The sequence below is a fragment of the Centroberyx affinis genome, unplaced genomic scaffold (assembly GCF_046629955.1).
Source record: "Centroberyx affinis isolate AG114_WGS23_722 - 3 ecotype Tasmania unplaced genomic scaffold, CSIRO-AGI_Caff_v1 ptg003327l_1, whole genome shotgun sequence".
In the NCBI taxonomy this organism is placed as follows: domain Eukaryota; kingdom Metazoa; phylum Chordata; class Actinopteri; order Beryciformes; family Berycidae; genus Centroberyx; species Centroberyx affinis.
In genome coordinates, this window is record NW_027281328.1 from 209434 (window position 1) to 229892 (window position 20459).

The 20459-nt window shown below is 44.9% G+C and overlaps 2 protein-coding genes and 1 pseudogene across 6 annotated transcripts in view; 2 read left to right on the forward strand and 1 right to left on the reverse strand.

Annotated features, from left to right (window-relative positions):
* Positions 1–769: 769 nt before the first annotated feature.
* Positions 770–1595, forward strand: LOC139660515 (SOSS complex subunit C pseudogene; annotated as a pseudogene).
* Positions 1596–2166: 571 nt separating this feature from the next.
* On the forward strand, positions 2167–7806 carry yars1 (tyrosyl-tRNA synthetase 1). Of its 2 annotated transcripts, none has more exons than XM_071538679.1 (14): positions 2167–2274; positions 3034–3109; positions 3256–3402; positions 3581–3756; positions 3886–4015; positions 4129–4209; positions 4687–4779; positions 4880–5015; positions 5108–5193; positions 5288–5423; positions 5593–5708; positions 6084–6277; positions 6375–6516; positions 6903–7806. In XM_071538679.1, exons 2-14 carry the CDS (start codon positions 3053–3055, stop codon positions 7011–7013), a joined length of 1605 nt encoding a protein of 534 aa, XP_071394780.1. In that variant the 5' UTR covers positions 2167–2274; positions 3034–3052; the 3' UTR covers positions 7014–7806. The 2 variants fall into 2 exon arrangements, with proteins under 2 accessions (XP_071394780.1, XP_071394781.1); XM_071538680.1 differs by having other exon boundaries at positions 2254–2274; positions 3038–3109.
* A 258-nt stretch (positions 7807–8064) lies between these two features.
* nhsl3 (NHS like 3) overlaps positions 8065–20459 on the reverse strand; it is a 28170-nt gene continuing 15775 nt past the window's right edge. Inside the window, exons 2-9 of one of the 4 annotated variants that reach the window (XM_071538699.1) lie at positions 16614–16772; positions 15802–15845; positions 15511–15658; positions 14704–14811; positions 14434–14600; positions 13768–13962; positions 10023–13581; positions 8065–9415 (exon numbers count right to left, since the gene is read on the reverse strand). In XM_071538699.1, the coding sequence (XP_071394800.1) occupies positions 9375–9415; positions 10023–13581; positions 13768–13962; positions 14434–14600; positions 14704–14811; positions 15511–15658; positions 15802–15845; positions 16614–16772 (4421 nt within the window). In that variant the 3' untranslated portion in view covers positions 8065–9374. Of the gene's footprint in view, positions 9416–10022; positions 13582–13767; positions 13966–14433; positions 14601–14703; positions 14812–15510; positions 15659–15801; positions 15846–16595; positions 16773–20459 lie in introns of all 4 variants that reach the window. The other 3 variants (XM_071538698.1, XM_071538697.1, XM_071538696.1) reach the window with 3 other exon arrangements.

The window sequence follows — 20459 nt, forward strand, 5'->3', positions numbered from 1 at the left end:
ATCCCATGCATTCATCAAGTGTGGATATTTTGTGTGGGAAAACAACTACAGAAAAGATAAATAATATTTGAGTCTATATTTAGTAGCCTCTATTTATCTTCAAACCAGTATTTTCTGCTCTAAACATCAAAAGTTGTAGCAGGAGCAATGATGGCGATAATAAAATACTAAAGGGGAAATGCGTAGAATAATTAACACCAACCAGGGTATCACAAAACTCATTAATTTCACTGAACTTACCCCCTAAACACTTATATGATTATCTCTACATGTTGTGAGGAAATGATCTGTAAGATGGGTCAGTTAAGAGTGTACATAAACATTTTGTGATGCCCCTTACTACCTCTATTAAGTCCAGCTTGTTCCCTACAGTGGAAAAGCAACATTCAGTCTCCATTCAGTCACCCATTGGTACATTACTGCCATCTGGTGTCTGTGGAATACTAGCTATAGTTTTAAACGTTCGCCCTTTTATTTTGAAGGCTGAACGCCCAAACCGGAAGCCTTTTTTGTCAGTCTGGTCTGGCCCAATTTAAAATTAACCCAATTTAATTTCAACAAAGTGATTAGAACAATCATTACCATGGAAATAAGATTTTACAGATTGCTAATTGTTGTTAGTTGCATTTTGCTGCGTAATTATTCGGTTTTTTGTTCAACATGAAGTGTTTTCATCAATATTTGAATCCTTTGGATTTGTAGAAATTACGCTTTTATTTTGAAGCTCGAACAGGAAGTATTATTATTATTCTTATTCTGGCTTGCTTGATACACAGGCGAGGCGAGTCTGTCTGTCTGACCAGCGTAACGCACCTAAACCTGAATATGTTTCATGTCCACCATCATCCATAACCACAAGACAGCGACGTTATCTGGACAGGAGTAAACGTAAACAAACCACGCTAACAGCTACAGCTAGCTAGCCGACTTGACGGACTACTGAACTCTTCGTCTGTTGTGCTTCCTGTTAAACTGACAATGGCTACGACCAATAACGCTCCGGGCCAGGTCTTCCAGAACAAGACCCGGGTGGCCATCCTGGCGGAGCTGGACAAGGAGAAGAGGCGGCTGCTGCAGAGCCAGTCCATGAACAACCCGGGAGCCAGCATCTCCCTGTCCAGACCCAGCCTGAAGGAGTTCCGGGACAGCGCCGAGCAGCAGCACATCGCCGCCCAGCAGAAGGCCGCCCTGCAGCACGCGCACGTCCACTCGTCCGGCTTCTTCATCACCCAGGACTCCTCGTTTGGGAACCTCATCCTCCCGGTGCTTCCGCGCCTGGAGCCGGACCCGTGACCTTTTAATTATGACACTGACTAGTGAGATGAGATGAACATTCAAAACAACACACGTGCAAATCACACCCATGTCTCTCTCTTTTGTACAATTCTCTGATGATGATTCAGTGGTGGTCAGAAAAAAACCTGTCATCCTCTGAACTATGACAGAATAAACTGTTGCAAGCAATCTCATATGAGTGTGGCTCTGTCACTTGTACCTTTTGTTGTGGACAAACAAGCTGATATTAGTTGAGCTGTCCAGTTCTTTGCAAAAGGCCCAGGTTCATGATAACTAATAAGCATCCTGTCAAGTTGTCATGGGGCAAACAATAATAAATATATATGGTATACTGCCTGTCACTTGGATTTACACTTAAATGTACGCATTTTTAATTAATTATTATTATTATTATTTTTGCTAGAACAAGTCAAGGGCGATGTAGGACAGAGTAGTCAGTTTTATCAGTATGAGGCCACAGAGGGTTGACTATTACCTTGCTTATTATAAAGCAGCATGTCTTGCTAGAATTTCCAAAGTACAGAGATGAAAGAAACATTAAGAAGAGCGATGAGTGATAGAGGTGTGCTGATTCATTTTAAAGAAATATTTGAAAGACCTTTATGCCAAAACTACTTCAATACTTAAGGGCAGCAGGATTAAAACACGATTTAAGAGTGGTATAGTTTCATTGTTGTTATTGTTATTAATAGTAGTAGCATTGTATTAATATCTCTTACCCCCTTTGGTGCTTATATGTTTACCTGATTCATACTCCCGCTCAGTTGCTGGCAGTAATGCACCAAAAAGATGTTTGCCAACTACTAAAAGAAGAAGAAAATCTTTGGCTGGGCTCAACCTCCGAACTCGATTGCTCTCCCCTTGTGCCTGTGTGAATCGATCTCAGAACAGAAGCCAGCGCTGATGCAACACTGACAGGTCCACCCGGCTTCACGCAACATATACCGATCACTCATTGTTAGGAGTTACTTTTTTGAGGTAAGTCAGCAGGTTGTACAGTATTGCTCCTTGGTAGACTGATATTGCGGTTAGCTTAATCAGTCACGGACAGAACAGACTGGCCTGTCAACCCAAAGCTAACCCTGGAGCTAACGTTAGCTACACATGGTGAAGTTAGCTACACAGTACTACTAGCCAGCTTGTTCATTCAGATTCTTCGTGTCGTTAACTGTGAGCTGGCCACAGCATGTTAGCTGTATCTAACCACTGAGTGCAATATGGTTGGCGGATTGATGAATCTGGGCATTCCAATAGCAATATCTAACCGCTGCCTCCCAACGATACGTGCTGTTCATTGAAAATGTCACACCAAACTGCATTAAAAATCTGTCAGTTTAACGTTACCTTGCTAGTCGGCCAACGTACATGCCGGATAGAACATGACTTCAGACCTTCCTACTTATCGGTAGGGTCTTCTGGTAAATTCGGCGTATTGATGGCTCACTAAGCAGCACCTAATTTTAATTTATTCCCACCATGGCGTATTTTGGTGGAAGACTTTTAGAATAACAGTCGAACTCTTAACTCTCAGTCGAATTCTCAAAGATGAAATTTTATTAAGATAAGTGCTGCTGTGTATTGGATATTTGGCGAATTAACAAGTGGCTCTAAATAATTCCTTTGCCTATATGCAAGGCAACATTAAACTGCAATATTTTTTGAATAGAGTTTGACTTAAAGTTTCTACCATTCAGTTGTAACAAGAGTTCTGCTGTCACTCTCTCTTTCTGTCATTAGTCAGAAGGCCTCACGCGCCATGGCAGAGCAGCTAAGCCAAGATGAGAAGTTCCATCTCATTACAAGGAACCTACAGGTGGGACACACACACACACACACGCACACGCACACACACACACACACACACACACACACACACACACACACACACACACACAGTGGCTGTTGTCCCTCCTGTGACTAGCTCTTATGGATCCCTGGGTGTCTGTGTGTGTACTGCAGGAGGTCCTTGGTGAGGAGAAGCTGAAGCAGGTTCTGCAGGAGAGGGAGCTGAAGGTGTACTGGGGCACAGCGACCACCGGCAAACCCCACGTAGCTTACTTTGTCCCCATGTCCAAGATCGCAGACTTCCTCAAGGCTGGATGTGAGGTGAGTAGACCGCAGCCTGTTGATCTCACTAACTGTCTACTCTGTCCAGTCCTCTCCTCCACCTGTGTGTATCCCTCACTTTGGGTTGGTGTTTGGATACACCTCCATGTGTGCTGCCATATCACCATACCTCATCACTGATTCTTCTTTTTTCCCTTCCTTTCCTCTTTTTCCTCAGGTCACTATCCTGTTTGCCGACCTTCATGCCTACCTGGACAACATGAAGGCTCCCTGGGAGCTGCTGGAGCTCAGGGTGCAGTACTACGAACAGGTCATCAAGGCCATGTTGGAGAGCATCGGGGTGCCGCTGGATAAACTCAAGTTTGTCAAGGGAACCGACTACCAGCTCAGCAGGTGGGTTGTACGTCTACGCTGACAGTATTCCCAAACTGTCTCCTGCACGCACTAATTGGAGCTCTCCACCCCCAGAGAAATACTTTTTAACTGTAGCCTAAAAAAAAAAGATTTTATCATTTCTGACAGAGAGTATACTCTGGATGTGTACCGCCTGTCCTCCATGGTGACGGAGCACGATGCGAAGAAGGCGGGAGCGGAGGTGGTCAAACAGGTGGAGCATCCTCTGCTGAGTGGCCTGCTCTACCCTGGACTGCAGGTAAATAACACTTACTGAAGCTTACCACTTTTCATGGGACTAGGTGCAGGACTTATCACACCGCTACCAAGCATCTGTCATAAGATCGCTCAGTGTTTCGTCTTCGCCCTCAGGCTCTGGATGAGGAGTACCTGAAGGTGGACGCCCAGTTTGGAGGAGTTGACCAGAGGAAGATTTTCACCCTGGCAGAGAAGGTACCGTCATCCCCACGTCTTCTCGCATGTCCGTCAACCCTTCACCCTCCCTCTTCCCACTCTCATCGACACTTCCTTGCTCCTTCTTTTGCATTTTCAAAACATAGTTACTCGTTCAACTGTTGGTGAACTTGATCAACAGTTCAGGAGGAGCTGTGAGGTTGAGGCTCTTCTCACACCAGGAAGCATTAAGGTTCAGGTCTTGATGTTAAAAAACAAAACAAAAAAACATGCGATTGTGCAAACGTTGTTATCAGATCTCCAAAACCAGTTATGGAAGTGGTCAGACTCGCATGGTAATCTGAATTCTACACAGTGGATAAGTACAGCCATAGGAGAAATAAAACAGCCATTTTCAGAACAAGTGTGGACATAACAGCGATGTGATCTTGTATTACCTGAATTTTAGAATCAGATCTCAAAAATCACAGCTAAATGTCAAGTGTAATCATAGTAGCCTTATTCATTTGTCTGCAGTACTTGCCCTCCCTGGGTTATGCCAAGCGCGCCCATCTGATGAACCCCATGGTCCCAGGACTGACAGGGGCCAAGATGAGCTCTTCAGAAGAAGTAAGGACATAGGCACATTATTAGTGGAGAAAGAAAAAAAAAAAATAAAAGTAAAAAATAAATTAAGATTTCTATGAACATGTTCTGCTGATGGCTGCAGGAGTCAAAGATCGATCTACTGGACAAGAAGGAGGACGTGAAGAAGAAGCTGAAGAAGGCGTTCTGCGAGCCGGGCAACATCCAGAACAACGGAGTCCTCTCCTTCGTCAAATACGTCGTCTTCCCTCTACACGGAGGTAGAGAACTCGTCCCTCTGTCTCTTTCCCCTCTCTCTATTTCCTCCTTTTCTGCCACTTCTAAACAGCTATTTGGTATCATTCTGTTTCAGAGTTTTGCATCAAAAGAGATCCCAAGTGGGGCGGCGACAAAGTCTACACTGTGTTCGAGGAGGTGGAGAAGGACTTTGCAGAAGAGGTAAAGTACGGCCTAACTCGTTTATTTCATACAAGAAATGCCTTTTTTCTCTTCATGCTCTGGCCTTACCCTCGCTAACCTCTGACCTTTTCAGCTGGTCCACCCAGGAGACCTGAAGGCGTCAGTGGAAGTAGCGCTAAACAAACTGCTGGAGCCAATCAGAAAGAAGTTTGAGTCACCTGAGCTCCGCAAACTCACCAACTCCGCCTACCCCGACCCCTCAAAGACCAGTCAGTATCTTACTTACTTACACCTCTCACTGTGTCTTCCCCACTACACATCTACTTTTGATCTTCAAACACAAATACAGCGTCCCAACCGGTGCTGCAGTGAATGGGATCGCAACTAGCTGCATGTCGAGATTTACTGTCATTTGTTTTTATGTGTGTGCCTGATCAGAAGCAGCAGGAAAGGGTGCCAAAGCAGCAGGAGGAGGAGGAGGAGGAGGAGAGGAGGATGAGCTGGTTCCCTCCAGACTGGACATCAGGGTGGGGAAGATCATCAGTGTGGAGAAGGTAGGAGGTCAACTCAGCACCCACCTGTTTCAGGACAACTGGAGGGTTAGGGTTAGGGTAGGCGATCACACCTACAGTTTGTTTTCATTGGTCCGAGCCATCGTGCAAAAGTTGACTTTGTTGCTTGAAAGAAATAGCTGATTATGAGCTTTAGTCCAGACTGCGATTTGCCCTCATTTCATTTTAATATGCTAGGCTTTCCAAACATGAGGAAATGCTGGTTATCAGATGTCCACATCTGTCTCGTTAAGCCGCTCCAGACATGCTGGAAAAGAAAAAAGAAAACTGCAAGAAACTGCAACATTTTCCCCAATCATCAGACAAAAACACTTTCTTTCCCCCCTCTCATTGGTTTCTTTACTGCCCATCTTTCAGCACCCGGACGCTGATTCGCTGTACCTGGAGAAGATTGACGTGGGAGAGGCGGAGCCGAGGACGGTAGTCAGCGGCCTGGTGGCCTACGTCTCCCAGGAGGACTTGCAGGACAGGATGGTGCTGCTGCTGTGCAATCTGAAACCCCAGAAGATGCGAGGGATCGAGTCTCAAGCCATGCTGCTGTGTTCCACCGTGTGAGTGTTACTCCCATTTTGCACAAACACACACGGCTCATGCCTTCATCTTCATCCTTTTTAATTCCTCCACTCTCTCCGATTGGCTGGTTTCTAGAGAAGGGGAGCCCAGGAGGGTGGAGCCTCTTGACCCCCCGGAGGGCTCGTCGCCGGGGGAACGGGTCTTTGTGGAGGGATATGAGGCAGGCAAACCAGACGACAAACTCAACCCAAAGAAGAAGGTGTGGGAGAAACTACAGGTACGTTTCAGTCAGGCTTTCTGCTACTCTGTTCTCTAATAAAACAGTAAGAAATATTTGCTTGAAAACCACAAACATAAAATTGAGAAATGTAATTCTAATGAAAGATTGAAATAAAGTGGATGAATATATGAAGAGTTTAAATCCTAAATGAGATCTCCACCATTTGGGGAAAAAAGACCTCTACTTTAACAAAGTGATTGCCTTCCAAATAGTTATATTTTTGACGACAGAATCCTCTGAGCTTAATGCATTTCAGGAACATTTTTCCAAAATGGATATATAGAATTTTGGAATGAAATCCATCATCTGGAGGGGAATATATATGTATGTACATTATGGGTTGAACAGATAAGTAAACCTCTGTGTTTCTCTTTCCTCCCCAGGTGGACCTGAAGGTATCGGAGGAGTGCGTAGCCCAGTGGAAAGACAAGCAGTTGATGACCAAACTAGGACAGATCACATGCAAGACATTGAAAGGAGGCAACATCAGTTAGATACACACAGATCACACTCGCCGCTGAAGCTGCTCCAACCGGTTGCCCTACAGCGAGAATAAACACATCACCATGGTAACAACAACAACAGTCAGACTTCATCGGTGTGGGTCATGGGGGGAAAAAAGAATTGGAGCAAGATTGGACATTGATGCCAAAATTCTCAAATGTTTGGGACTGTCTTAGACAAATTGTATGTTATCTTGCTTCGTCTTGCACTCTGAAAACAAGTGTAATTCAGATAATTAGTGCTAGACTCACAAGAGCCATTTACAACAAAAAGTATACTACTAATCAAACTCTTAATTGTAATATGTGACCCACTATGATTCAATACTGTTGCTTTTTTACCAGGCATTGTATGCTGTCACTGACTTGCTTAAATCTAGAAAATACAATATGACAAATGTTGAAAGCGGCCTATCTTTTGCAAAACAGACATTATTCTATGTCACTCAGATAAAGTAGACTTGCTCCTGGAAGCAGCTAGTAAGAAATATCTCAGGTGTTAAAAAAGGGAATTCATGTTTCAATACTTTTCCTGGTAATAAAATCACACAGTGGTGTCGATTGCCTTCGTGGTAAATGTCGGGTCATTGGCCAATCTGCCAAACTTAATTCATGATAACGGTTTCATTAATGGGTTTCAGACGTTAGATGTATATAAAAATCAATATGCCTTGTATTATATTACATGGGGTGGTTGTATTGTATTGGGAGTAGCGTTGGACATGGAACTGTCATATCATCAATATTGCATCATCTCTAATATGAAATAAACGCTGGCTGGATTCTGTGGTCTGTAGTTTGATACTGAGCATGCTTTGCCACTGGGATGAATACCTGAACAACTGAAAAACTTGAAGTGAAAAGAGAAGGTCAGAGATACATTTCTCTAGAGATTAGATATTATTATTTGATTATTATTAGGCATGAGATATGTCTAGAAGCAGTGGTGTGTGTGAACCAATGACATTCAGTAACTAAATGGCCATTTGTAGCACATCTGTAAAGAATGAATGCAAGGAAACAGCATTTTAATACACTTTAATTTTATTTATAGAAGTAATAACTGTACATAATTCATTTTTAATCATCAAAATGTTTACTTTTTCATGACCCGCTATGAAGAGAGTCAAAATAATTCATCGACCAATGACTTTGCTGGGTAAAGGCATTTTGTGCAAATAGTGATGGGCTGGATTTTCCACCTAACAGGTTTGGGCAAATGTTGCAAATAGGGAGAGAGGAAGATCAATTCACGTTCTTCAAAGAAAACCTGACCTCACACTAAGTCTGCTCCAGTGTATCAATCATCCAGGGCTGATCTTTACTACATCTATAGCCCCAAGAGTGGTTTTCAGAAGAAAATACTTTCTTAAATATTCTATATTTGGTAAGAAAAGGTGACTGACAGTGCTAGTAGTGGAAACAACCACACATAAATAAATAGGATACTTGTAGTATGGTCTTACTAAAAAGAGTTCATAGAATGTGTTGGGTTGACCTTTACTATACCTAAGAAACAGATTGTGCAGATTGTGTGTAGAAGCATCTAATTTAAGTTTTTACATTTGTTTTAATCAAACGCTCTCAGCTAAATCTTAACAGCTTATCTACTGTAGCTTTACAAAAGTGCCTTTGTCTTAATTGACAAAACATCTCTCTCTTGTTCTTGTGAGTGTGCAGCATCCCTTTTTCTCCACCCATCTATCCACACAGTGAAAAGCAGGGCTGAAATTGAGTATGGCAATTTCTTTTTACTCTGGTCAGTAAGCAAAGGAAATGATAAAATGCTGAACAATTTTTTTCTTTTATGATGATGCTTGTATTGGATGCCATTGTCAACCTTTTGTGACAACCACTGCATAAATCCCTATGAGAATGATGCATTATATTACAACAGAAAAAAAAGACTTTTAGATAAAAAATAACCTTAATAGACAATAAGCCTCTGTACAGAAATGCTTTGTCAAGACAATTCCTTTTCTCTCTGAGCTGCAGTGACCACTACCTAATTCAACCTCTGGGAGGCGATCTCACTCAAGCCAAATATTTACAGTCCAGCCGAAATACACCATTTCATCCTGAGGGGCAGAGCAGAGAAACTATTGTTTAGAAAAATACTCCAGAATAAAGCTATGATAAGAAATTGGGACCAACACATTTTTTTGCATAAATATGTAGGAAGGCCATTATAGGCTAAGGCTTTTGGAGAAGACTTAACACACAAAAACACTCATAGATAGTTGAGTTTAAAGTCTCTCAATAATGTCACTCGTTCTCTTTCACTTGCTTGTAGTCTTTTCTTGTTCCTCTGGCATGAGTCCAGTCCTTACTTAATCACCAGAAAGCTCTTTTTCAAAACAGCGTTTCAATTGTGTCTGCTGTCACTGTTGTAGCTGGAGGGGGGAAAGACGAGAAGAGGTTAGAGATGATGGCATCACCATAATACAGTTACAGGGGCAGGCATAAAGAGTATTCAGTCCTGCAGTCTAATTCAATTGGTGAGACATGATCATGAGCTTTAGGTTAAGGCAGCTTGAGGCACATGCTTGCAAATTCGACTAGAGAAAGCGTTAGGCAAGCAGCGCATGTATTGTGTTTGTGTAGAGGGGGGCTTGTGTGTGTGTGTGTGTGAAGTTTTCTCTTGTTGGTATGGAGAACACGAAACATGCTCTTTTAAGCAATCTTAAACTGCTTAGCTGCTCAAAATCATGGTAATGCTGGTATTTGCATTCTGCTGTTTCATGACAAGAGAGTGACATGATTGCTATTGATCTATTGTAGCACTGAATCAGCCTTAACAAGTTTGTGGGTTTACACACTCAGCAATACATCAAATTCCTGAAGCATACTGATGAAGCAAAATGGCCATCTTTCATGACTTTGTGCTCTAAGGCCATTGCAGCATATAAATTAATTTGAAAACAGCAATTTCACTGGACACACACACACAATGAGGCAAAACAACTGTAGCCCTGGTTACAATAATGTTGCTGCTCTTACTTGTTGTCTCCATAAGAGGTGTTTTTTGGCCCAAAGGTTGTACTGTTCCTATTGCTCCATTTGCTTCAATACTGAGCTCCGTCTTTGCAGAACAAGCAGGAAGTTTCTGTGAAGGACTGGCGCTACCATGGGCTGGTTTCTTAGCTACTGGCGGAGGAACTTTATCAGACTTCACCCCACCATTGGAGAAAGCAGTAGCCTTTGCCTGGTCAGAAACCTGCATGAGCTCGGCCGCCAAGCTTTGCCTCAGATTTGCCTGAGCTTCAGGAGAGGAGGCAACCGGAGTTTCTATGACAACCTTCTTTGTGCTTCTGGAGAAGATAAAGCTGGCGGTAGAGGCTGGGGACTTGTGCACGTCAGCCCCTTCAGGTGACCTGGGGGATGGAGCCCCTGGTTCACCGATGCTACTGGTAGTGGATGATCTCAGACCCAATCGGGATGGAAGACCACCGCTTGAAGACATGGCTGCGGTTTTCATACGTATGGCTTCCTGTAAGCGCATGGAAGGGGCATTTAGGGTCACAGAAGGTGTTTTCACTGTCTGAGGTGAGGATTTTAGAGACAGAGACTTGCGGATGGGCTTTTGTGGAGTGTTTTGAGGTCCTGGGATTGAGACTGGGCAGTTCTCCTGAACTGGAGCCCCCCCATTTGTTGACTTGTTGTCTTCAGAGGGGGCTTTCACCTGATCTTCAACCATGTTGACCGATCTGAGACGAACCATCTGAAGCAGGGAGGGGGTGACGAGGGGTATATTAGCATCCTCCTTGGGAATGGGTGCACTTTTGTGTCGGGAAAGGAGCTCCTTGCTTCTGCTGTCTCGGTTTGCTAGACTGGGCTGCCTTCTGAAATTCACAGCAGGGGCTTGGTTTTCCACTGGTAGAGGGGGTGCTACTGGGACACTAATTGGAGGTGAAAGTGGAGCACTGACAGGGGGCTCAGGGGGAGTTTGATCTTCAAATTTCAGAGTGTCTGGCTTCAAGACACTGCTGGGGGGAAGCAAAGGAGAGATTGATAATGGCTTCTCTGCTGTTGTAATAGGTGGTGGAGGAGGGGCCTCCACTGGTGGAGGTGGGACACCTTCTGGAAGAGATGAAACATTCTGTACTGGTCTGTGAGAAATTTCTATGTCAGCAGTGTTAGCTTTAGAAACTTGCATAACCTCCTCTGGTTTTGTCTCATTCACCACAGTTTGTGGCATAACGGGGGGCAAATGCACATTTTCTCCATTCATAGATTTCCCTGCTTCAACTGAATCCTTAATTGTCACTCCAAATTCCTCCAGAGCCATAATTGGCCTGTTCGGGACATCAATGTCTGTGATGCAACTGTCCATCACATCTGGCAGACTGTCTGTCGTGAAGGGAGGAGGAGGAGGTGGGAAGTCCATCTCATCCCCTCCATCAAAGACTGAGTCCCCTTCCAAAGGAGGCGGAGGAGGTGGCCAGCAAGACTCTACAACGTGGATCTCCTCCTGTACCCCTTTTAACTCATCAGGTGGGGTAGATATTGATGAGGGAGGCGTCTTTCTGGAGGGAGGAGGTGTAGGGTGGTAGGCAGGGGGAGGGGTAGGGGGAGGTGAGACCTTATTAACTTTGGGGACATCTACAGAAAGCGTCTGCATGGATGTGGCTTTGCTTCTGTCCATCTCAACCTCACTCTTATCAACTGATGAGGATGTATGATTCTCAACAGGTGAATGAACTTCTATCATGACCCCGGCACACACTTCCTGTTGCTGTCCCTCTACCGACCTCTCTGCTGACTCTAACTCCTCTCTGTGTGATACTGGGGTGGTTTTCTTCATGACAGGAGGGGGCTCTTTCTTTGGCATTGTCTCTTGACTCTCTGTGTCCTTCACCAGTGGGCCATTACACTGCTCTTGTCTCTGAACGTCCACACCTGCTTCTAACTTCTCTGGCATTGACAGCCTCTCTTCTTCTGTACTTGGACATTCCCTACTCTCCGGCTCCTGACTGACACTTTCTGTAACTGTTGCTAACAATGTCTCAGGCTTGTCTTGAAAGACTTTTTCTTTGCTTTCTGACAATTCTAAGACGGGTTTGCCTATAGTTGTCTGCTTTTCAGCCAAACCTTGTGACTCCTTGCTAGCCTCAGTCTGAGTTCCTGTCTTTGTAACTGTGCTCTCCTTCAATTGCCCCGGTTTCTGTAGCTGGCTGAGTTTACTGACACTAGGGCAAGGCCCACACAGAAGCTCAAAGGTGCGTCTATTGTAAGCCCATGTTTCTGGAGGAGGAGGACATGGTGCTTTGACCTTGGGAGGTGGCGGGATGTTGAAAAGCTCTCTGATTGCCAAGGTTGCAGTTGTAGGGGAATTGTTTACTGGTGTGATCTTCTCTGTGGGCAGAGATCCCTGTTGAGGCGGACTAGGGCTACTCGCAGAGACATCTTGATTGACAGGCTCAGAAGTAGTAGATGATAGGGAGGTAAGAGAGGAGGAAGCAGAAGCTGCTGAAGATGAGGCCCGAGACACAGATCTCTCCGGTTTGACTGGTTTCTTCTTCTGTTTGTCAGGGGAGGTTGGGGAGATCCCTTTTGGGGAAAGGGTTGGGGTGCCACTCTGACTGGAATAGCCACTGGAGGGGGACATGGTCCTTTCAAATTTACCCCCTTCTGAGGGAGTTTTCTGTGGGGAAGAACTGCTGGATTCTGACTGGGGCTCTGGTGGTCCTCCAGTCCCACCAGAGGAGCCTTGTGTGGGGCTGAAAGGACCGGAGGAGGCTGAAGATCTGGAATCATCCAGAGTGCTGGACCCAGCAGAGTTGGATACAGGTGTTGGGGTCTTAGTGATATCTGCTGTGACTAATTTAGTATTTTCTGTAGCAGTTTCCTCCTCCCCAAACACAGAGTCACTGAGATCTCTGCTATTCACCAGATCTCTGGAGTTGCTCATTAGTATCTTAGTATTGTGCAGAGAGTTGGTTCTCCGTGGAGGTGTTGGGGGTAGCTTGGTCTTCATAACGGACAGACTACGAGTGGAGCATCGGCTGTTCCTCATATTCTCCCCCGCAGTGACTGACCCCGACACACTGGACTCAGACCCCGGGCCCTTAACAAGACTTTCACCTTTATTGCTGGGGGTGCTAGCCCAGCTAACTGAGCTACGGAGACTCACATGGTCCTGATCCCCACCAGGCTGCTTTGGCTGGCTTTCCTGCCCAATTAGGCCCACTGTCTGTGGGTTACCACTGCCTGTGCTCCCCTTGGAGGAGTTTGAAATAATCGTCTCAGAAGACTGCAACTGGCTCCAGTTAGACCCCGAAGCTGATGTGGGCATCGGGGTGGAGTTGTTGTGGGAATTGTCAGTGTGAGAACCGTCTCCGTCTGATCTTCTTGATGACAGAGGACTGACTGATGAGTCCCCAGATGCCAGGCTGCTTTTGCTTACAGTGCGCACACTCCCACCATGATTGCCATTGCTTCCATGGGTCCGGCTGCTGCTGCGGTCGATCTGAATGACTTCAACTGACGCTGGCAAGACAGCATTAGGGATTATCTTTGACAAGTAGGTAGCCTGAGGAGAGATGGACATCACTGGGCCCTACAAATAACCGGAAAAGGAAATTTTAGTTATATTTAGTTATATTTATACTTGTGAACAGGAAAGAGTGGTCAAGGCAGAATCATGCAAGAACATAACACACAAAAGAAGTTTAATTACACTTTCATAAGAACAACTGTGAAACCATCTCACAACCTAATTAAAGCTGTCTGATCTTGTTCTGACCTGGGGCTCCTGGAGGAAGCTAAACATTGTGGAATGAGAGGAGGAGGAAGTGGTCATGCCAGGTACAGCTAGAGATTTGGGTCTCTGGCTGGATGTGGGGGAGAGATGGAAGCCAAAGCCCTGGTGGCTGAAGGGCTGCTCATCCTGGTACATTGCCTGGAGGTGGTGCCTCAGCAGCTGCTCCTCTCTGGACGCCTGCTTAGGAAGGGAGAAAGGAGGAACAGGATCATGAGAGAGTAGAATTGAAAGAGGGAATCAGACATATAGGATACTGTATATATAGAATAGTTGCATTTCAAAATGAGTTATCCGCTTTTTGCATTAACTGACGCCTACTCTATGACACATACTCTTCTGAAATATGGCTTTAACGTTATGAGTCATCTTAAGACCTCTGCTTACAAAATAGTCATGCTTTTGGATAGGATAATTCATGGTATTGAAATACTGAGTAAATTCAGGTTGATTTATTTTCTGAAATGTATATATAGCATTTTAGAACGAAACCCTTCATCTGCTCAATATTCCATAAAATATATTATTAGAGATTTTTTGTTAGTGTTGATATAGTTATTTAGCTCATTCATGAGAGCTAAAACATGAAACTGGTGTGCTGTTAAACAATTTTGAATGACAAAATCATTCAAAATTGAAGAAAAACCTCACCTCCAGATCTGAGAGGTGCACCCTCGCTCCCTCCTGATTGGCTGCTGGAGTCTCTCCATCAATGGTAGGAATGATAACAACACCTGATTGGCCGTCACTGACCCGTCCATCACCATTAGGAAGCTGGGTAGAAACGACCTGCTGGAACGTTGAGCTTCTGTGTAGCGCTGGAAGGAGGATGAATGAATGTCAAAAATGTATTTACAACCAAAGATGCATTATGTTCATTGGTTTGTGTCCCGTCTTGCGAGGTTGATGCTGCGGACGTACCGAGCTCTCTCTGGACCTGGTGGGGTATACCCATGATGGTGGTCCTTCTGCTCCTCTTCTTGTTCTTATCCAACCTCTTCACTGGATTCAGAGGCTTGAATGTGGAACCTGAGAGAGAGAGGTAGAGCGAGAGAGAGAGAGAGAGAGAGATAGAGAGAGGGAGAGAGAGAGAGAGAGAGAGAATACAGAAAAGAAGAGGGTTCTTTGAGGATTTTTTTTTTGCAAAGATATATTCAGCACAGGAGGAGAGCGTCAGACTATAAGAAAACTCACAGTATATAGCAATATATGGGGAAGTGGAATTTCTTGGGGATTTCAAAAGGGATGGTGGAAGAATGGATCAGAATACCAATCAGATTTACTGAGTGAACACACACACACACACACACACACACACACACACACACACACACACACACACACAGAATGGTGTGTTTTGCCTTCCAGCTGTGATATGTGGAGGCAGCCGCAGTGCTGTCTTTGGATGAGACATTCCTGTATCAGAAATAAATAAGCTACGTGTGTGTGTCTGTGTGTGTGTGTGTATGTGTGTAAATTTCCTCTTCCTTTGATTTCACACCATAACCGCAGAGGCACCATGCAGCTGGGAATGAGTCGCGCATGTTAAATACACGCCCCTGACTCCTCATAAAGCAGTTAACATATGAACAAAGCTCAAATGCTTTCACATGCACAAGCTCTGTGATTAGCTGCCATTACCATAAGATGAGTGGGATGTAAATGCTTCCGTTCCAACTCTCTCTACACACACGCACACACACACACACACACACAGCTGTCCTCTACCTTGGCGGGTGAGCACAGGCCTGGTAGACACAGCTGACACAGCAGAGGTTGCTGTGGTATCAGTATTCCCGGTGGTGGATCTGGACTCCGGAGAGCCACCTCCGTCCTTGGAGCTGATATCCTGCTCCGGACGGAGAGTGTCTGTGGACTGCAGGGGATACGCACACACACACACACACACACACACACACACACACACATACACAGAGCAGTATTTAGTGAGGGGGTGTTCTGTGTGTTTAGGAAGTGGGGGAAAATGATAGGTCATTCACAGAGCGTTGGTGTACTTACAGCAATACTCTCATCATCTGGAAAGCTCACTCCGTTCTTGTGTTCTGTGTGAACCAAATGGGAAAAGTTCAGAAACAAGCAAATAAACTCTGACCCTCTTTGCTTGAAGCGCGGGTATAACACTCTATTTCATGTTGTATCACACTTAATACAATATCCTTTTTTTTATTTTGTATGTATAATCAGTGATGTAATGGCAACTAAAAGGGAGGGTAAATTATGACCACCAGTTGGTGATCATCACAAGGAAAACAACCACCAATATAAACACAATATGTTATACAAAGAGGAGAATAAAGGAATGCTGTTGTGCTTTGGAAAAAAGGGGTGATGTCAATTGCAAGCAAAGCTCTGGAGTCTAGAGTATATTTTCATTTACATTGCATTCATGTGTTTTTCCCCCAAAAAACCCTATTCTACTATAACAGTGATTCTCAACCTTTTTCATATCAAGGACCCCTAATTTAGTCTACATTAGAGCCACAGACCCCCATTTGATGAGATTTTGTCTCTCGGACCCAAATCTGAAAACATGTTTATTGTTAGATATGATTTTGTCCAGAATTCCATGACTATCTGTATTGTAGGTAGAGAGATAACAGTGAAACTATGATCAAAACTTAACGATCAATCAAAGTTTAATGATTCATCAATTTGCTGGGGACCCCTTGGAACCCCCTCAAGAACTCCTGTTGGTCCCCGGACACCACGTTGAGAACCACTGTCCTATAACTTAAATCAGCTTGACAGTACTTCCTGTCATGTATGCTAATAATTTATGTATTCATGCCGACCTTCTGAATGGGTCTGACCTTCCTGCTGTAGTATCTTGAGTCCCTCCTGGGCCTCAGTGTGCAGGTCCTCCAGGTACTGTGGCCTGCTGCCTTCAATGAAAACATTTTCCTGGTAGTGCTGCGAGGCCGTGTAGTGGACCGCCAACCTCTTCTGCTCTTCATTCCCCTTGGGACCAGCTATTGGGAGGGGGAGAAAGAAGGGGGTTGGGGGAAAGGAGTGGTTGGGGAAAAAAGAGAAGAAGTGCATGTGGTTTATATGAAAATGAATGCTTTGCCGCACTGTCCCAGAACATCTTCGAGCGCCTCAAGGAGGATTATAATCATTTCACTGATAATAGGCTGGAATGAGTGTCAGGTTAACAGAGGAAAGTGCTGGGCCCAGTGGTATTATAGTGTTACAGAACTGGAACATCCTGGTGTCCAATCTAATAGAGTTACAGTGACAGTGTCTTCTCTCTGATCTTAAATGTTGTTCAACAGCAGCTTATTACCTGCTCTCTCTGTCCATCTGCCCTTTTTTACCCCTTTTTCCTCATCCACTTTTTAGTCCTAAATATCCTCACTCCATCAATCTCTTGTATCCCAGTTCTCTACCTCTACCTCTTCCTCTTCATCCATCTTTACTTTCACCACAAATACCACACTGTGTTTTGGTGTGTGTTAGCTTTGTCCAGGATAATCAAAGGTAGGAGGATATGCCAAAAATATAAGGGTAGGGTGAGCTTTCCATTGGTACTTCCTTGTCCTCTTACGACACATGCAAATACACACACACTATCAGCAGGTGTGTGTCTGCCAGAAATTTTATCAGCTTTACGCTGATGAGCTCTCTGCACTTCCACCTGGCATGAGTGTGTGTGTGTATATCGGTGCACCTTTGACGCAGCACACACTCCCAATCCCTTCAGCCAGGCAGTTTGGTGGACAGACGTTCCAGCCAGGCCCACAGCGGTAAACCAAAGCTAGGCTAATCTCTATCCGTATCTCTCTTCCTCTCTAGTCCCTGGGGGATTAGATAATCTGGATTGGCCTCAGATAAAGATGCCACCAGACCCCTGCAGTGGGGCCTCCTGCATGGGAACTGGAATGGGCTCTCCCTTCAAAATGGCTTTACTCAATGACAACAGACAGTCAGTAACAGCAGAGATTGAACTGGAAATACAGACTTTAAACAAGTTTGTATTGGTTGGATAGCAATGAAAGTCTTACAGGCAAAGTAAATGGGTATTTTTACTACGACCCAGCTTCCTGATGGTTTCATCTTTAACTTTAAGCCCCTCAACTAGGAATAACATTGAACTTGATACAGTTTGGGGCTTTGGGGGGATTGCAAAGGTAAACTTTTCTGGCAAGGTAAAACAATGTTGGACTGTGAATGCACTTACAACACTTAAATCCTATGCAGACTCTTTTGTGTTGGGTACCCATCTCCATACATACAGTGTAACATAATGGGTCTCCTTTACAGAGCGTGACCCATGGTAAAACACTTGTGTAAAGTGGCTGTTAAATGCTCTGTCCCTCCTCTTTGCCCGCTGGCTAAGTAAAGGTCAATGAGAGGTGTCCTCTTTCCCTCCTTTGTCACGCTCAACACTGTGGCTCTCAGTCTCACCTGGTTAGGTAATACTTCGCATGTGTGTGTGTATGTACATATGTGTGTGCGTGTGTGTGAAGTAACAGACACCCCCCATCCCTTTCCTCCCCCATTCACGCAGGTGAGGCAGCCAGTCATACCCAGACACAATGCCCTCTGCTGTGTTTGGCTGTGGGAAATCTCTGTTCATTGTGGCCCTCGCACTGTCTTATGCAACCCAAGGAACTGACGAGACAGTCATCAGCGTTTCATCACAACACAGGTGCATATTCCTCACATATAAGGTGCTGTTCGGTAACTATTTGTAATTAATTGGAGAAGTAGCACTCCCAGGAATCCCCCAGACCCCTGTGGTAGGTTTAGGGGTTTTGGTTGATTAAGCAGTTCGCCGGGAAAATCAATAAAGCCCCTCATCTCATTAGAGAAGACCCCCAAATTCCCCTCAACAGTAATCCTCACATGCCACTATTAGTCCAATCCCTGCTGTGTGTGAGTGTGTGTGTGTGTGTGAGAGAGAGACAGAGAGATAGACAGAAAGACCCGCATTTGTTAAAACTACCATCAATTTACCGTCATCACAACATCATTCCAATAAAGTACAACCACACTATAACCATCTCCATCACCTCATAGCCTTGTGCGTTTCAGGGTGTATCAAACAAATATTGAACCCAGCCAAAGTCAGACTCGTGTATAAACCAGAAAGCTCCATACAAGCAAAGTTCAGAGTATTAGTATAAATCAGCATTAATTACTGTCAGCAGCCTAAAGTCAGAGCTACAGCCTGCCAAGCCGCTCCACTAGCGTCTGCACTCACCCTTCTTCTTGAAGACAGAAAGCAGAGAGTGGATGCTCTTCCTCAGGTAGACCACCATGCCTACACCGGCACCATGGCACACTTGAATGCCGTGGAAAAAATATATAAGTTAATACGTTTTCTTTCTGTCACTGGTGACAGGAATAAATCCCTCTCATGATGACGATCCAGATGCTCTGATACCACGAGGACAGAAGAAAAAGCTTGAAAGCGCAAGACGGCCTGTTGTCAGAGTCTCTTTCCCCTCTGCAAAGTGTCTGAGTGACTTGGGAAGGACAAGTACACAATAAGATCTGCGTCCAGCCAAGCAGCCTATCCCAGCTGCCTTATCCCTGAGTCTGTTACCCTCCTCCCTTCCCCCTCCGCTCTCTCTCTCTCTCTCTCTCTGTTGCTCTCTCCCTCCTCCATTGCAACTCCCCCTCTTTTGTCAAATGAAGAACCCCCCCTCCAGCAGAACGGCTGTCAAAGTTTGGCTTTTCTTCTACAGGCATCCACCCCCCACTTCACTCTCACACACACACATGAACAGACACGTGTGTGTGTGTGTGTGTGTGTGTATGTCCACACACGACCCCTGTGAATGCCTTGTTAGGGGTTGTTGGCACTGAGTTTGTAGTGTTTTGGTCAGCAGGACAACACTCTTACACACTTTTCTCATTCCCGGTTTCCTCTCATTTGATCCTCCCTTCCCTCTGTTTAATTTCACAGATCAGCAATATTTTTGAACTAATCTTTGTTTAGCTGCTTGCTTGTCTCTTAGTGTTTTGTGTGAATGAGAAAGTAGAATAAAAAGTATCAACTATTTAACCTTTTAACATCAACTCACTGACTCACTGCCCCATGATCCGAGGGCTACATTGGACCACAGAGGTTGTGTCCTCAAAGTAAAAAAGCTAAAGAATAACCATATGCACAGTATGTCATCTCCATCTCCACTGTATCACTTCATCATTTACTCCAGTGCACTCTCCTCTCCCAGTCTCTTTCTCTGCCCATCTCTACCTCTCTCTCCCCCTGTCTTTCTCTTTCTCTGCCTTTCTCTCCCCGCCTGCCCCTTGGCTTTACAGACACAGAAGTCTAGTTTGAGTTATAAATAGCTGAAACGGCCTCAGTTCACTCGGTTCATCATAGCAGCTCAAATGGTGCTGTGAGGGGATGTGAGTGGATGTGCGTTTCTCTGCGCCTACTTATGTTTCCTGATAAATTGCAGAAGGGATGAAATACAACACGGCGTTGGGGGGGGCAGACACAAAAATGTCTGATTTTGCGCCAACCAAACAGCCAGTGCTATGACGCAGGATAATTTCCCCCGGTGTAGAACCAGGACTTTGATCCCTTTGCCCCCTGAATGGGTGCGTTTATTCCCAATAAAGCAGCACAGCAGGGGGCTACAGCTGGCCCATACACCCAGACCAGCTGGAGGGACACGGTCTTAAAACAATTACCTCCATCC

Bases quoted from the DNA above. Each gene is read 5' to 3' on its own strand.
- yars1 (XM_071538679.1), top strand. From the start codon at position 3,053: ATGGCAGAGCAGCTAAGCCAAGATGAGAAGTTCCATCTCATTACAAGG. The intron at 3,757-3,885 runs GTGGGTTGTACG...CATTTCTGACAG, and splicing joins ACCGACTACCAGCTCAGCAG to AGAGTATACTCTGGATGTGT. The intron at 4,780-4,879 runs GTAAGGACATAG...TGATGGCTGCAG, and splicing joins AGATGAGCTCTTCAGAAGAA to GAGTCAAAGATCGATCTACT.